General features: G+C 37.2%; 1 protein-coding gene across 4 annotated transcripts in view; it reads left to right on the top strand.

Annotated features, from left to right (window-relative positions):
- FBXO25 (F-box protein 25) overlaps positions 1-13,514 on the top strand; it is a 29,466-nt gene extending 15,952 nt beyond the window's left edge. The window contains exons 6-11 of one of the 4 annotated variants that reach the window (XM_071741798.1): positions 271-364; positions 1,071-1,255; positions 3,079-3,261; positions 5,345-5,488; positions 9,591-9,617; positions 12,267-13,514. In XM_071741798.1, coding sequence (XP_071597899.1) covers positions 271-364; positions 1,071-1,255; positions 3,079-3,261; positions 5,345-5,488; positions 9,591-9,617; positions 12,267-12,356 — 723 coding nt within the window. In that variant the 3' untranslated portion in view covers positions 12,357-13,514. Of the gene's footprint in view, positions 1-270; positions 365-1,070; positions 1,256-3,078; positions 3,262-5,344; positions 5,489-6,860; positions 6,978-9,590; positions 9,618-12,266 lie in introns of those variants that run through there. The other 3 variants (XM_071741800.1, XM_071741799.1, XM_071741801.1) reach the window with 3 other exon arrangements.
- The last annotated feature ends 3,874 nt before the right edge of the window (positions 13,515-17,388 follow it).

Genomic DNA, 17,388 nt, shown 5'->3' with positions numbered 1-17,388 from the left:
TTGTTTCATTAAGCTTATAAAAAGTGTATGCTGTGTGCTCTGTCACAGAGACAAACACCAGTATTTGTACAGAAATTTGAAAATGTACATCTCTGTGAGTTGTTCATGGGATGCCATGGGGTTTGTCTTGCTTCATTTTCTCAACTCTCTACTTAAGTTTTCACATATACTGTTACAGTGCTCAAAGCTGCTGTAGGTGGACTTATGTACTAAAAGTGTGTATTTGACTTCACTTCTATCATTCTTCTGAGTTATAATTTCTTGTCCTAGCTTTTGCAGTTAATTGCAAAATCCCAGTTAACCTCACTGAGTGGTGCTGCACAGAAGAACTACTTTAACATTTTGGACAAAATTGTGCGGAAGGGTAAGACCTAAGGTTTTGTAATCTGCTTGTTCAAGTTTAATTGCTATGACTAAGAAGCTGATTTGATTTTTTTTTAACTTTAACTTTTAACTTTTATTTCATTGTAGGATGAATCAATAGCATATTAGTGCAAACTTTTGTACTTCCCATCTTACAGTTTCAATAAGTTGTTTTCTCTTGATTATTGAATCATGTCTGTTGAAACATGTGAAGTTAAATGACAGTTAGATTCTATTCAGAAACTATTGAGTACTATTGTACTCTTTGAAATGTGATAGCTTTTAGATTAGTAACAGGTTTGTTTTTCAATTTGCATGCCATACTGAGATTTAAACTGCATGACTGCTTTTCTTTATTACATAATTTAGAAAAGCTATTTTGTATTATTGAAAAAGAAATTCTGGTAAACACTCTAAATGGAGATGTAACGCTGTCAGCTTCAAACTGAAGAAATTTTATTTATTACTAGGTGTTCAGTATTAAGTTGCTTAAATCAGTAGCATGAAATGTTACATCAAATTCACCTGTGAAATTGTTAATTATTGATTTTGTGCTTACGGAACAGCATTAATGAATGTTGTGAGAACTAGGGCAGATAACAGTTGGCTTGTAATTAGGTCATCTAAAAAAGTGTTGATTAACTCAAGCTCGCTGTATTAGCGTGGTTAACTGAGTTAACCAAAATTGTGTTTTGTTTGCTTTTCAGTCATGGAAGACCAGTATAACCCACGATTAATCAAAGATCTTCTACAGGATCTGAGTTCTACTCTCTGTATACTTATTAGGGGAGTTGGAAAATCTGTGTTGGTAGGGAACATTAATATTTGGATATGCCGATTAGAAACCATCCTTCTGTGGCAACAACAACTAAAAAACCTCCAGATGAACAAGGTACACATGCTTGTAATTGGGGGAGGGGAAGTATGTTGAACATCCATTTATGATCTTTATGTGAACAAAGTTTAAAATGTATCTTAAACTATTTTAGTTGGTTTATTTTTAGAGAATACAAAATTAAACTCAATGGAGTCAACTTAATTTTCTAATGTTTTAATAGCTCTTTTCTAATTAGGGCTCTTACAATGCCTGTACCCCTGTTTTCTGGTAGAGGTGTATAGATGCAATTTTTGTTCTCACACAAATACATTTCAAAATGTTTGTCTCTAGATTGTCAAAGATAGAAAAATTACCAATTTTTAGTTCCAAAGTAAATACAAGAAATACAAATACAAAAGGAATGTTAGATGTGGATCAAGAAAACAAATAAAATACTTAAATAGCAGTTTTACAGCTTTGTTCATTAGCATAGTTGGTTTTTGTAAAAAATGGATAATGACTTCAGCATCTGGACTCTGATCATGCAGATTTGTTAAAAGCATGGGGTAGGCACTGCTCCAAGTTTTTATAGTGGAAACTTCTGATGATAGGCAGGTTTTTTTAAGCTGTCTGGGTTACTTCTGGAGGAAGACAAACTGCAATAAAATTGCTAACAGTAAAGTCATGCAACTGTTTCATCCCTTTGCTTTCAGCTGTGCAAGTTTGAAATTGTCCTTGCAGTGTGTGCCAGGTATAACAGCTAATTTTGGAATAGAAAGGAGAAGTGAGGAACCCAGCCTCAGCAGTTTTGATATGCCAGGCAACCACAGGATAGACAATTTTGGGACACTGCAGTCACTGCATTTGTTTCTTTCCATTGTGTGACTTCAACCAGTGTAGAACAGCTCAGATGGAAATAACTGATGAGAAATGTAGCCTCTGTAATGCTCACACATTCCTGAACAGAATGAGAGTCCCAAAGGTGTTTATAACAGATGACACTGTGGAAATTCTTGTCTGTAAGTGAGATGAGTAGTTGTGAAATAATCTGAGGTGAGAGCCTGCTGGAATACAGCTGCTGCACTGCCAGTGCCTTGCAGCAGGGCAGCTCTCAGGGGTGGGGTGTCCCTCACCAGCTGGGACACTGCCCCAGCCCTGCCAGGCTCTGTGCCACCTGGCAGCAGGGACTCCAGATTCAGTAACATAGGAGCTGTCCTGTAGGTTACCCTCTTGAACAAAAATGTGAGCAGAGGCTTATGCTCTGAAGGAAAACTTTCTCAGTGCTCTGCTCTGTCACCCCATGCAGGATTCATCATTTACATGCAAAGGGAGCTGTCTCCAGACTTCAGAAATGAACCTGTGTTCTTCTGACTTAGTATAATGTCATTCTGTATTTCTGCTCATCAGTTCTATATTCTATACTGTATTCTCTAGTTGCTTAAGACACGTTGATATGTGCTCTGTTTATTAACAAAAATTGAGAAACTGTAGTTATCCTACAAATTATAAATAATTGGTTCATAACTTTATGGTTAAGGTTCTAGGACACTTCTCAAAAATGGAATAGAAGACTGTATGATCTTGAATTATTTTATGAGAATAGAAGTGCTTTAAAATTACTTGAAATGTAAATAAAGATTTTAGGATGTGTTTATTTTAACAGTAGGAAAGCTGTAAACAGTCTGTAGCTCCTTCTGTACCTGTAGTCGTTTTAAGTTTTCAACAACAGCAGTTAAAGAGTAATAGTAGCCAAGTAATCAAATAATCACAGAAATAACCATAGATACTAATCAATGGTTTTGTACAAACTAAAGTAAGACATATAAGATACCTCTAAAGTAAGAATCTTATTTTGCTGTCAAGTTTTTTTGTTAAAAATCTTCAACTCTTACTTCCAGGAAGTCAACAATGGTCTCACTCTCAGTGATCTCCCCCTGCACATGCTGAATAACATCTTATACAGGTTCTCAGATGGCTGGGACATTATTACTCTGGGTCAAGTGACCCCAACTTTGTACATGCTCAGTGAAGACAGGCAATTGTGGAAAAAACTCTGCCAGTACCATTTTGCAGAAAAACAGGTAAAATACTCTGTCACTTGCAGAAATGTGGCACTCATCTTTGCAATATGTTATACTGATAATGAAGTGTGAACCCATCCTAATGGAGATAAAAATGTGGCAATATGAAGTAATAGTGAAAGTTCTCTTTCAGGGAGGGGGCTTGGTTCATACTTAAAACTGTGTTCAGCATGTCTGTGAGCTCAGGATAACTAACAGGCTGTTTCCTTGCATTACTTCAAACAAAGTGTACCATAAGATTTTATTTTTTTACTACACAATCCACAAGTCTGGTAGAGGATAGCTCTAAGGTGTTTCTTATTCTAGTACCTAAAGCAGAATATTTTACTAATCAAGGTAAGCAGGCAGATTGCTCCAATTTTTAGGCTATGTGAATAGTCTAGAGGAGCCAAAATTGAATTTTTTCAAAAAAGAATAAAGCTAATGCTTGAGATTTTGAAATTAAGACTAAGAAGATAAATGGTGCTGTTTAGTTACTTCCTCAGAAAGCATAAAAGTAGCCTAGGAATGCAGAACTGTCTTTGCTTTCTGAAAGAAATACGTGCTGGGACAAAATCAGACTACTTGAAAATAAAGGTATGAAAATAGAAGCTAGCACATCAGAAGTAGAGAAAGAACTTTAAGAACCTACTACTTTTTGGACTGGAGGACGTGAAAATGGTCACTCTTAAATCTTATGGGATGAAGTGGTACCATTTGGTTGGTTTCTACAGATTAATTATTACTATAACAGGAAAGGTAGAAGTGAAGCTAATTAACTCACATGGAGTTGACCCAAATAATTCTGGTGAGATGAAAGGCTTTAGAATGAACTTCATGGAGAATATAGACAAAGGCAAACTAAAAAGCCCTGCTTCAGAGGCAGCTCAGAAGAATGCAAGGTGAAGTTGTGAGGATAAGAAGTTTAAGATGACTGTAGCAATTGAGTGGATTTTGAGGGTAGATGAGGTAAACTGTACTGAACAGTCACAAAACTGTCTGGATTGGAAGTCTTTACAGCAAGGTAAAGATGGGGAAAAAAAATCCCTTGAGCATTTCGGTAGCATTAGCTCGCCTTGTAAAAGACACTTCCACACATTATTTCCAATATGTTCCTAAATGTTCGTTCACATTAAATTTCATATCAAGTTATTAATTATACAATTCTAATGACTTTATTTTCCAATATCAAACTCTGCTTCTTTTTGTTTAAAAGTGTACTACCTCTGTAAGCTACAGAATTGTGTTAGGTTGTTTTTCCTGTTGTATATTTGTTGAACTATTGAAACAGCCACAAAAACACACTTGATATCTGTAGAGCACTTCTCTTTTGGAAGAAATTGAGAACTCTGCACAAGGAAGCTATTATCAAACAAAGCAAAGTGTAGCTGAAATCACAAAGGCATTGCTATTTTCTCCATCTTCTGAGTGAAGAAAGCCCTTAATGTGTTAGCATTAATCCACACTGAGTGGAACAAGAAGCCTTTTACAAATACTGCATACTTCATAAACCTTGGCTGTGTATTGTGGTGGGGTGAAATAGCCATTGTGCCTCCAATCCTTACATGCTGATTATGTCCTCAAGACATACATCCATCATTGATTATTGCTATCCATCTAGAAAGAAATGTGAAAAAACAATCATGTCTGTATTTTTTAAATTATAAAATGGCATTATAAAACCCCCCACAGCTACTGTCTTAACAAAAACACTATTTGTAATGCACAAAAAAAATTAAATCTCATTCCTGATTTTTTTTTTAAGTATAAAATTATTTCTGGCTCTCCATTGCTTTTGTTACATGGTTATTGACCAGTTAAGAGTAATTTCAAGACAGTGGAGTTAGATCAGTTGCTTATTGTACACTTTTTCTTGGCAAATCTGTTTTTCTCCTGGTTTTAGTGTTTTACCTTCCATTTTTTGTGGCTTGATCTCTTTCATCGTTTTTCAGAGATGTATGATGTTAGATTAATAACTTCAAAGAACTCCAGCTATAAGATTTCATTTTAACAACCTTTTTTTTTTTTCTTTCCCCCTGAGTCCTCTGCCTGATTTGACTATCTCTTTAACAATTTTAAAGGAAGATATTAATTTTATGTCCAGTTTTGTAGGCATTTGATTCTATCCGAGAAAGGTCACATTGACTGGAAGCTGATGTACTTTGCACTTCAGAAATATTACCCAATAAAGGAACAGTATGGGGACACCTTACATTTCTGTCGACACTGTAGTATTCTGTTTTGGAAGGTAAGAGCTTTGAAGTAATCAGAAATAAGTTGAAATAGCTACTGGTGATCATCTGAAAGGAAAAATAAGATCATCTTGTCAACTTTATCATGCATAATGGGATTGAACAACTGATATCAAATTTTTTAATCCTATGTAGAAATCCCACGTAACATGAATATTAAATTCTAAAGTTGTTCTTTACCTAAGTTTCTTACCTCTTGATATACAAATAACTTCGGTACTTAGAATTGCAAAGAAAAGTGCTACATGGAATGAGCTGCACTCTGTCATCTTATCTCTTTTATATTAGGGAAAGTTGTTATGAAATTGTATTAAGTTTGCCACTTTATGATATCCCTTTTCTAATGATGGATCCACAATGTTTCTCTAATGAGAACTTATTACTAAGGTATTCCTACCACATTGGTGTAAAACTTTTTTTTTAAGTCTTTCCTCTGTCCCATGCGAGCCTTGGAAGAGTATTTGAAATTTCATTCAAAATACATTTTGTGTTGGTTATGATATTTACAATTCAGTATATTGTCTCTTACAAGATTATTTTAATTTCTGTAAGGCATTTTCATGTGTAATTGTCCTGCTTTTACTTTGTATTGCACTATAATCTAGTCTTATACTTACTGAGACTTCTTTAATTTTGCATCTCAAAGACCAGATATGCATAGTGCCAAGTAGACAGTAAAGAGCAGAAAATGTTTGAGAAATCTTGGAAAATATTAATATTTAATTCACAGGAATGAATTGCTTGTTTCATCTTTCTGTAATTTTAGAAGGAGCTGCATGTCACTGGGGCTTTTTTTATTTTCCACAGAAAAAACTAGGCTGTCTAACAGAATAAGCTAGCTTTTATAAACTAACATGTTACTGAACAATGTTATCTTTGAAGCTGAGTACCCTTGATACCACAGGAGCCCTTCCAGGAACTAACATGTTTTGCTAAATTAATAGTAGAAAAGCAGGTAGTCAGAACTGCCTTCTGCTGTGAAAAGCCTAGGCATTTACTGAGGAGCCTGTTTCAAGAATGATACTGTAGTGCAATCAGTCTTTATCATGTTGCTCAGTGTATAGATACTTTCCTTTTTCAAAGTGGAAATTTTAAAGGTAAGCACAGAGAACGCATGCAGTTTGGCATTTTTGGTATCAGATTTGTTTGAATTGTCTGGCTCTGTGTAAAGGGTTAATGCTGTTTACAGTATGACACTTTAATATTAGGAATGACTAAAATGTGTTTGGAATTAAATGTTTCTTTTTGGAGATGTGTGTGACAGTAAGAGGCAGTAGACCTGTGCAGACAGGTAGATGTCTTGCTATCCTGGCCAGTCCATTCTACTGCTGGAATAATAGCACTAATTTTGTGGTTTTACATTTGTAGTGAAAACAGCAAGTTGTAAAGGTACTTTGCTTGGATTGGTGAGCAGATCATCATGAATGGAATGACCAGGTCACCATTCCAGTGCTTACTGCCCAAATCTCCAGGATGGATCAGGTCCTAAGGTGGTGGTGTGGTTATGGATGAATTGCATGCTTCTGCACTAAAATTCTGTAGCAGGCTTTGGTCTTGGCTGTTTCAACAAGAGCACAGTCAGCAGACTGAGGAAAGTGATTATGCCTTTTTATTTGGCACTCCTCTGGGATTCTGCATCCAGCTGAGGATCCTCAATACAAAAAACAAAAAAAACAAAACAAAACAACAACAACAACAACAAAAAAAAACCACAAAAAAACCAACCAAACAAACAAACAAAAAAAACCAAAAAAAAAACCAAAAAAAAAAAAGAGAGAGAGAGAGAACTGGATTGACTTATGGTGAGGCCCAAATAATCAGGAAGGCTTGATTGTAGGCTTGAGCCCTACAATCAAGGGCTTGTAGACTTGCCTTGTGAGGAGAGGCAGGAGAATACTGCTTCAGAGGAAAGTAAGAGCCTGCTGTGAGAACAGGCAAGCAAGGGAAACAGCTTGACCATAAGGATTGTGCAGTTTCCATCCTTTGATTTCAAAACCTGGCTGGATAAGCATCAGAGCAACCTGGTCTGATCTCATAGGTTAATGTGTGTTGAGCAGTGGATGGAAGGATGGACTTGGAGACCTCCTGAGGTGCTTCCCAATCTTACTGTTCTGCAAGTCTGCATTGCAGTTCTCCTTCTCTAGGTCTTGGAATCTAAGCCCTGTCCCTGTCTTAAAATAAAGGTGTGATCAGGCTGAAATAGATTGTTAAAACTAATTTATTTTTTAATAACTGGCACCCTGACTGGCAGGGACCCTAAGAAGTTAATCATTGGTCTGAGAGACAGGTTCCTCTGTTTACAGGGGAAACAGTTCTGCTTTTTCAGGCACTTGTACCTGTATCCTCTCCCAAGCTTTCTAAAGAGAGATGAGAAACAAAGCTTGGGGCAGCAGGTACTTTTTCAGTTCAAGCAAAATTCTTAGCTGGGTGAAAATATTTCTTATTCAGAATATTTCTTATTCAGAAAACTTTTATCAGGCTTTGACTATTCGTTTCAAGCTTCAGTATCATATTTGATACTTGATTAGACCTCATATACCAAGTAGGTATATGAGAGGTTAACATATATTTGTATCTGTAGCATACAGAATTATATTCTCACTGGAACTTTTACTCCACCTAATTCCATTGGTTGTATAGCTCAAAAAAACCTGAAAATACCAAAGTCATTAAAAGAGAAATCATAGTTGCTTTACAGAGAAAAAGTATCAAGTGTTTGAATCTTGAAACAAATAGCACTGGGTTCTTCAAACAGTGTAGAGTATGTGAAAATTTAGTCTCTTCTAATGGTAGCCTTCCAAAATCAGGCACCTTTTCATTTCAAGGGCATTCAGAACCTTAGGCAATGAAGTGAACACTTCTTGTTATTCACCTTTTTTTTTTTTTTTTTTTCTTGTTCAAGAACAAAGCAAAACATTGGAATAGATGCAGAGCAAAAGTACTTAAGTGATCAGAGTATGAGGAAGAGTAGCAGAGGTTAATGGTGGTACCTTGGTGTTACAGCTAATAAGGAATGTGGCTGCGCTCCATATGTTCTACAGAGACAGTAAAGGGATGAATAAATGTGAGACAAATATTTCCCAAAGCAAAGGGACAGCCTTAATGCAAATAAGTTGTAGAAAGTAGTTGTGGGTGAACTGTGGGTAAACCAAAGGTTAACCAAGGTTATGAAATAGCCACAGAGCACAGGCCTGGATAATGATTTTTTCATCAGTTTATGAAATGGATAATACAGTGTAATTGCTGGCAACATGAGGGCTACACACAGGAAATTTTCAGTCCTGCATTTTATGTCCTGTTAAAGAAGGCCTTGCAAAAGGAAGGACTGATGGCTACTGAATTGCATTAGCCAACAGTACAAACAGGCAAATGACTTCTCACTTTTCAGTATGGCATAATAATCTTAGTGTTAATTTTAAGAAATCTTTAAGAGCTTTCAAGAAGCGGTGGTTTAGTCTTGCATTTGTTTAAAGCCTGTGACCATGGTAATGTTAAATACAGTTAGAAGGAGACTCCCAAATTCATTGTAGGAAGTACAGTGACATAATAGAACATCTTGTACTCTTCTGTGTTAAAGGAGAGAATGACTATAAGAAACTCTTCATTTCAAAGGGCTGTCTTTGATGAGTGACTTGATTTGTCCATGATGACTGTGAGAAAATATGTAATTTCAGTAGTGTAAAAGTAATGGCAACTCATTATTGACTGATCCTTCTGTGCATGCTTTTTATCTATACTATTCCTTGTGTTCTACTACGCAGAACAATTGTGGGTAATTCTTTTATTTTCTTAGCTAAGTGACTGGCACATTTCAGTTATCTTTGAGATAGCCATCGAAGTTGAAATACCTTTTCTTCTTTAAATAACAAGGGCTTTATGAAAAGGAAAAAATTGTTTTGCATAAGTGGTATGCTTCACACTTGTTTTCATTCCTCTTGGGGCTTGTGGTGGTTTTGGTTCTCTGGTTGCTTGTGATTTGCCACAAGGATAAAAGCCTATTTTTCTAAATGGTGCATGAACCTTAGCATCAATGAACCTTAACTCTGCTTCTTTTACTTTATGGCTCTCCTTCCTGCTTCCTTCTTCATGATTTCAAAGGATTACCACCTTGCTTTGTTACTCAAGGTATTTCCTGTGTGTCTTGTGTTTTCATTGCTGACTGTTCTGTAATGTCAAAATGAATAATGTGTTAATTTCTAATTGTTTGCTCCTTGTTTTGATTTTTGTTTTCCCACATCAGTGTAGGAGCAGGAATATTTTGTTTCTTGTTTCCCAATTAGATAAGGTGGTTGTGGCTTTCCACTTTAATTTTTAATCAGGTTTGGGTTTTATTGTTGTAATTTTCCCTGGTAATGCCATTTAAACCAGGGACCATGATTCAGCTCCTAATGAACACAGGTGCATGGTGTCAGAGAGAACAGCAAGATTTGCTAATAAATAGGTTTATTTGCATTCAGTGTTAAAATATTTTTTTTTCTCCACTCTGATGTATTTAGTCCAGTACTGAAATATGAAAAGAGCAGCATTAATCTCAGATAACTTTCTTTAATACAAAGATTCTTCTTTTGGAATGCTGCAGACACACATATTTTTATGAATGGGTGTATATAACTTGGGAGAATGGGGGAAGGCAATTATAATTTTGTTTTCTGAATGAAGAAATGGTAGAAATAATTATAGAGAAAAGAGCTGTAGCTCCAAAGGTCTTATGGGAGCTTCTTAGTTTTCAGTTACGGTAAAATTTGAGGAGGAAAACAAATACATCTGCTAGTAAGATCTCCTTCTGGTAAATTTTCATGTTAATTTAAAAGAATGCTGGTCTAGGTTTAAGTAGATACATTGAGAATCTGTAATTTTACTATTATTTCCTAAATGTAATTTCAAGGGAAATCCATATTTCTTGGAAGGAGGTGCACTCATAATTACTGGCAAGTTGTGATTTGTCTTTTTAGTTACCACTTTTTTTCCCCACTGCTAAATTGCTGTTTCTGTTGTTTTTAATAGCTAAAGCCCCCAAGAACTGGTCTTACTGAGTTTTATTGGGACTGTAATTCCTGACTGAACAGAGCTTTCAAAAGTATTTTTATGATGCTGTGTGGAACAAAGCAGATAGCACGTTAGAAATTCTGTCTAAAATATTTAGGATTATATATAACCACTAAAAGGGGATAAATGCTAACTTCTTTACCAGAATCCTAATTCTGATGATGGTTTTTTTCTTAGAAACTATGAAAGTAATGACATGACATTGACATGGCAATGGGTAGGGAAGATGATAACTCATTAGCAAGTACCTTTGAGAGTGTTTTTTGCTGTGATGTATCTTTTCCTTGCAAATGTCATCCCAAGATGAAGGTGTTAGCTTTTAACACCTACAGTCTTCTGTTCTTTCCCATCTGCAGCTTCCCCAAGTAGGCAGTGCTATTTGGGGTATAATCTATTTGTTCTTTATTTGTTTGTATTTTCCCCTGCTGTGTGTAACTGTTTCTCAGGTGATATTAAAAGAATTAAAAAAAAAAAATGGAAGGATGAGGGAGTGATATCACATGATACTTTCATGCAGTCACCCATAGGCTTGATGGAAAACCACAGATAATGTATCTGAAGAGTAACAATTTTCAGTGGAAGAGCCGAGTAGTACTTAAAAGGTATTTTGCCCTTTGATGCAAAGACTTTGGAAAGGAAAGTGGCATCTTTGACATCAGTTTCCTTATGTAAGCTTCCAATTAAGAAAATTTTACTTATAGGTTCTTTCCTTCTGTTAAATGAATTGCATATAAACATATTTTTGGAAACAAAAGAAATTAAGAATGCAGCGAGGCCTGATCTACTTACCATGTTTACTCTACTTTAGTTTTCTTGACCCACATGGTGAATTTCTCAGCACTGGTAGAAAAGGGAGATGAAACCCCTTACCACCTGTGGAGGACCTCAGTTTCTGACCCTTACAGCACTGCTGAAAGCATTTAACCTCTCCATGCACCTGTCTCAGACCTTCTTCTCATTGCACCTTGAGCATTTCCTTTCTTTTAGAGGATTCTAATAAGGTGCAGAACTGAACTTCTCGTTTGAAGAGGAATTTAAATGCTAAATAATCAGGCAGATGTCCTTAGCTCAAGTTTCTGTAATACCAAAGAAATCACTGCAGCATTAGTGAATTTGTAATGACAAAGCCTTTCCATCCATTCCTTCTAATGCATACCAAATTTACCTTCTGCTTTAAGGTAATGCTTTCAGGTGGGGAAAAGGTATGAATGAAAGAGGAGACAAAGATAAATAAAGAGGGAAATAAGAAAAATAAAAAATGTAGAAGAACTCTTATGACTGGGACTTCAAACTTTTTTTTTAATGAACCTTATAAAGAAAAAACAAAACAACAGAAACAAAAAAAAGAAGCCCCCCCCAAACAAAACAATACAAACCAAAACAAAAACCCAACAGATAAGGAATATAATGTGTCTTTCAAGATCTCTGGTCTCTGCTTGTTTTGTACTTTTTTTTTTTTTTTTTTCTCAAATCTGAAGCTATGCTGCACTACCACAGTCAAACTGGAAAGGGCTATTTTCTTAACAGCTTAGTCCAAAGCACTTAAAGAAAAAAATGGTGAATCCTTAAAAAGAGCACATTCCTAGCACTTTGTCTACAATGGAAGTAGTGGCATGTGCCCGTATGTCAATTTTTGCTTTTTTTTTTTTTTTTTTTTTCAATTGGGAGTGGGAGGACATTGTTGGTAGAAAAAGAACTTAATTTTTTTTTTTCTTCTTTATTTTGCAGGATACAGGACACCCCTGCACAGCCAGTGATCCAAACACATGTCTCATGCCAGTATCTCCTCAGCATTTCATTGATCTCTTCAAATTTTGAGATGCTTGATAGCTGCTCTCCTGTGTCTGTGGCCATTTTTGTGAAGAGTCAGGCAGACTACATTATGCTTTTTTGTGCAATATATTTAAGTGTTATGTTTTGTTGTAGTTTAAAAAACTGGGGGAAAATACCAGGTTTAAAATTTGGTGTATTGTTTTTGTTCAGAAAAGAGCTGAGGAGAAGGAGACATAGTAAGAAATTTTTTTTGTCAGGATATCTGCAGGGGACTTCTTTTCAAGTTCAAGAAAGACCATTTTAATCTCAACTTCAAATCCGTTCTTTTGACGCCTTAATAGTTTGTTAAAATTATGTGTGGGAGTTTTGAAAATTTTATGGAAGAGTTTAAACTACTCTTACAGGAATCAAAGGAGGGGTTTTTAGTTAATCTTTCTTTAAGCCACTGTTTTCAAAACACCTCCATGTAATTTGCACTATTATAAAGAACAGGCCAATAATCTCTTGAACTCCTAATACGACAGTTACTAAGGGTGGTATTAATCATTGTGAGTTAGTGAGTAAAATACAGCTGTGGTTGTTTCTGTCGTTGAACCTATGAATGAAGGAAATCAACCAATCTTTGTACATACATTCTGCAAAAATACTTATTTTTTTTCTTAAGGACTTTATGAAATATACCACCTCACTCAGCATATCCTGCATAACTGAAGAGACAGATCTGGGGCTACTGGAAAGTGATTTTTAAATTTTTTTTTCATGGTAGCTACAGCCTTCATTTATACTGTTTGGTATGCATACAAATGCAACTGCATTAATTCATCTTCTAAGAAGAAGCCATTATTGAAATCTGAGAATGAAGGTACTTGTTGCTAGAGTGGTACCGTGGCAGGACTTGATGCCACCAGCTGAGGTTCTGATCTTACAAATCTTTACAAACTATGGGAAACACTGAAAGTCAATCTGAGCTGAAGCACCTTCTGCCAAGTAATCAGATCTCCAGGAGGCTATTTTCATCTATCCTGCAGAACAAAATCAGCTTCTTGGCTTAGGCAGGTAAAGGAAAAATGAGGGAAGTTTTGGGTTTGTCAGTGAAATTTAACAAATAACATGTATAGAAAAATAAACCATGTACTATATCTTGCACTTGCTTGTTCTGAATTTGGTTTTGTACAGTGTAATAAATCATGTTTTTATCTATTAGTCAGAAGTCTCTTGTGCATAGAAAGTAATCCATTTCAATTTTATATGATCTTTCTGTAACTTGTTCTTTGCAGTAATTGGTAGTGGAATGAGAAGTATACAAGCAGTTCAAGTGACGTTGCTTTTTAGTAAGTGGTTGTATTTGCACTTTTTTTAAAATAGGATAACTGGACTGTTCATAGGCTGCACAACAATAGAACATTTATTTCCTCCGGAGGTAGTTTTATTCACTTCAACCTCAAATTCTGTTGATACACCAACCTTATTCGTTGACTTTGCTGATAGTGGGTCTTTCAATACAAGGTTTTGTGGTTTTTTAAATTTCTTTCAGTGAAGGTGTCTGCTTCTGTGGTTATGGTAGTAATGCTTAGGCATGGAGCCAGTGACATCCTTACTTATTCCTATTCATTCAGAGCATTGCTGCAAACTTCACTTTCCTAGCCTCAGCCTCTGGATTTAACCCCATTTATTTAACTGATGTAATGGTTGCAGGTTTGCCTTCCTGTCTACATGACCCAGGTAACTCTGAAAGTGCTTGTGATGGTTGGCATCCATTAACCACTCCTTTGACATGGGTACAGTTTTGGTACCCTTTATGAAACTTCATGTAAAACCTCCATGGATGCTACCTGCTTTCTCCGAGAGCTTTCAAGAAAGGTTCTGCACTCAGCATTTGGTTGAATCCTGTGCAGAGGGAGCTCTTCACCCATCGTGTTGGCTGAAGGTCTGATCAGAGACTGCAAGGAATCATCCCTTGTGCCGACAGAACCCAAGCTCTGCAGGGCCCCACCATGGCTGGGAAGCTGCCCCTTACTGAAGATGCAAACAAAATGAGAACCTGGGAAGGCTGCAGAGAGAGATCTCCCTGAGCCTCTGAGTGGAAGGGAGGGAAAGTGGCGACTTAAAATGGTGTGTAAGAAGTTAAAAAGAGGTTTAGAGAAATGAGTATCTGTAATAACTAATTTTCAGTTCTCTTGTGCATGTTAGGTGTCAGGAGTCGGGCTTAATTTTCCTTTCCCTTTTACCACTTATCCTCTTTTGTCTGTAGCATGAAGGGTAGGTTGGAGACATTTACCTGTGTAGGTCATTAAGAGTAACAAGGCCATGCCATGGAGCTGAGGTGGCAGTAGCTGAGATGACAGAAAGCAGCACTTTACCTGCAGCCGTGTACTCCAGAGGCTTCATTCTAAAATCACACAAAGTTTTAGGGTGGAAGGGACCCCCTTGCTCAAGCAGCTCTAGCTAGAGCTAGGAGCCCAGGACCATGTTCAGGCAGCTTCTGGGTAATGCCAATGGCTGAGACTCTGCAGCCCCTCAGGGCACTCTGCCAGTGCTTGTCCACCCTCACAGTAACAGAAAGCATTTCCTGGGCTTCAGAGGGAACCCCCTGTGTTCAGGCTTGTACCCCTCACCTCTGATTCTTTCCATCCTCTCCATCATCCCTTCAGGTATTTACAGATACCGATGGGTTGTTTCTCTGTGCTGTCAGTCCCTGCTCTCAGTCTTCCCTCATAGGAGAGAAAACTCCAATCCCTTTCCAATCCCTTCATCCTCTCCATAGCCCTTCCCTCAGCTCTCCAGTGCGCCCATGTCTCCTTTCTACTGAGGAGCCCAGAACTGGACAGAGAATTCCAGGTGAGGCCCTATTAGGAGAGGGGAAGGATCACCTCCCCTCACCTCCTGGCATCATTCCTCCTGATGCTGCCCCGGATACCATTAACCTTATCTGTGGTACCCAGGATACCATTAACCTTATCCTGGGGCCAGGGCACGTCGCTTGGCTCATGTTCAGCTTTGTGACCATCAGGACCTCAGGTCCAAAAGCCAATATAGTGGCTTTTTCAACACTTCTTTCATGTTTAAAAAAAGAAAAGAGGGGGGAGGGAAGGGGAGAAGAAATATGTGCACACATGCCCTGACAATCATTTCAGTGCAGAGCTATTGCAATTTTTAAGTCTTAAAGACTTTAAGTGCAGAATCACACTGTCATGAGCAGTGTTACAAGCTTTTAACACTGCAGATCTGAGCTTTGGGAGTAGTTCCACAAGCTAATTAAATATTTAGTGAATACATTTCTTAGACCAGGCAAGTAACAGAACAGAACTATTCCACAATTAGAAATAAAACACATTCAGCAGGATCGTGGATAGAGCTGTTTAATTCATCTGAAACCTCAACAGTTTCATGCCACCACTACTCAAGCTCTTGCTGCAAGCTGGCAATACACCTTCTTATGAGCCTATCATTAAAGATTTTACTATCTGCACTTCCACATTTTTTGTAACAAAGTATAATTTATAGGCATAGTAGGATGGAGTAGAACTGAACAAGTCCTTGCATTGAGTTACAGATCACCAATGTTTAAGGCATCCAAAACGTACATTCTGTGCCTATGCACAAGTAATCTTTAAAAAAATCCTGTTCTTAAACTGGATAACCAGGAAAAAACAATAGACAAGAGGACAAGCCGTGTGTTAGTTCTGATTCTCTAACACTAATCCCTGGCCTAATAATAAACATTAATACAATCCCTACCAGGAACATTCTCACATGTTCTGAATTTGTCACTTCTCTTTATACTTTGCTTTATCCCTTGCTGCCAGAACATCTCTCTCCTCACTTGTCCTGAAAGCCTTCCCTCTGTCCTTTAGTGCAGCTCCTGCCATGCAGCTCAGGAGCTTGGATCCTTCACCACCAGGCCGTCCACCTTGGCCACCTGGTACAAGACAGAGGTGCTCTCCTGCAGGCATGCTGCACAAGTTAACTTGCTTCAGAAGATGTGCAAATTAAAAAACTGAAAACCAGAGCAAGTATGTATTTGATTAAGACACTATTTTTCAAAATAACCCTATGTGCAGCATTACTGAGCATGCAGTATGACTCCAGGGAATATTGTGTGCCATCCTATCAAACAATAGTTTACTTCCTAATGGGAAATGATGCTTGTTTTCCTTTGTTTGTCCTGTCAAGTGTTGGTTGCCAAGTTTCTGTCCAGATGTTCACAAGATAAACTGTTAGCAGGCACTAAACTGAGGGCAAATCTACCTAAAAGTGGATGTCCATCATAGGAGAAAACACAAAGATTAGGTCTCTTTTTTAATAGGTATATTTATACATGTGACTCAAAAAATAAAAAAAAATTAAAAAAAATCCAACTGGGGGCAAGTTAAAAAATAAAAGAAAGCAAGGAGTAATTAAGCATCTTGCACATCAGAAAGTTTTAGCAGAAAAAAAAAAAATATCCCAAGCACAGTAGTTGGACTTTGCATATGTGAGGCTCCAGGACAAACACAGGCACCCCAGTATTTTCTGTCTCTCCAGTACCTGAAGCATTTACCAGCATAATCTTAAGGAGTCACATGCTGCAAGACATTTTTGAGACACAGACCTCTAATGCAGTACCCACCTTTGCAAACTATCACCAGCGATGAGTCTTAGAAAATTATTTTTCTTCTTCAGATACACCAGAAACAAAGTAGCAGGCACTCAAGAAACAAAAGTGTGAGTAACAGCAGTTTAGATTCATAAGAAACAGCTAAAAAACAAGTGCATTGGTGTTCTTTTCAGACAATGCAGAGATAGGACCTGCAGTTTTGTCACCCAGCATTCATATACATTAACAAGCATTTTTTAAAGTTTTGGCAACCGATACAGATGCCAGGCCAAATTCCTCTGGGCTGAGGGAACAGCTGTGATCAAAAACTGGCAGGATCCTTGCAGACTCGGGGGCAGAAAATGGAGGTCTCTCCACTCCCCTTCACCTGCCCAGATGTGTGCCTTGCCTATCTGGGTGCAGTCAGAGGCACTGTAATATAGGGTTTTTTTCCTCAAGAATGTAACTTATATGAATAAGTTTTTTTTGTTTCAGCTAGTT

Source organism: Heliangelus exortis, chromosome 3 (genome assembly GCF_036169615.1).
Source record: "Heliangelus exortis chromosome 3, bHelExo1.hap1, whole genome shotgun sequence".
Classification (NCBI taxonomy): Eukaryota; Metazoa; Chordata; class Aves; order Apodiformes; family Trochilidae; genus Heliangelus; species Heliangelus exortis.
Note: the sequence above shows the minus strand (reverse complement) of the source record. Positions and strands in the feature narration are given on the sequence as shown.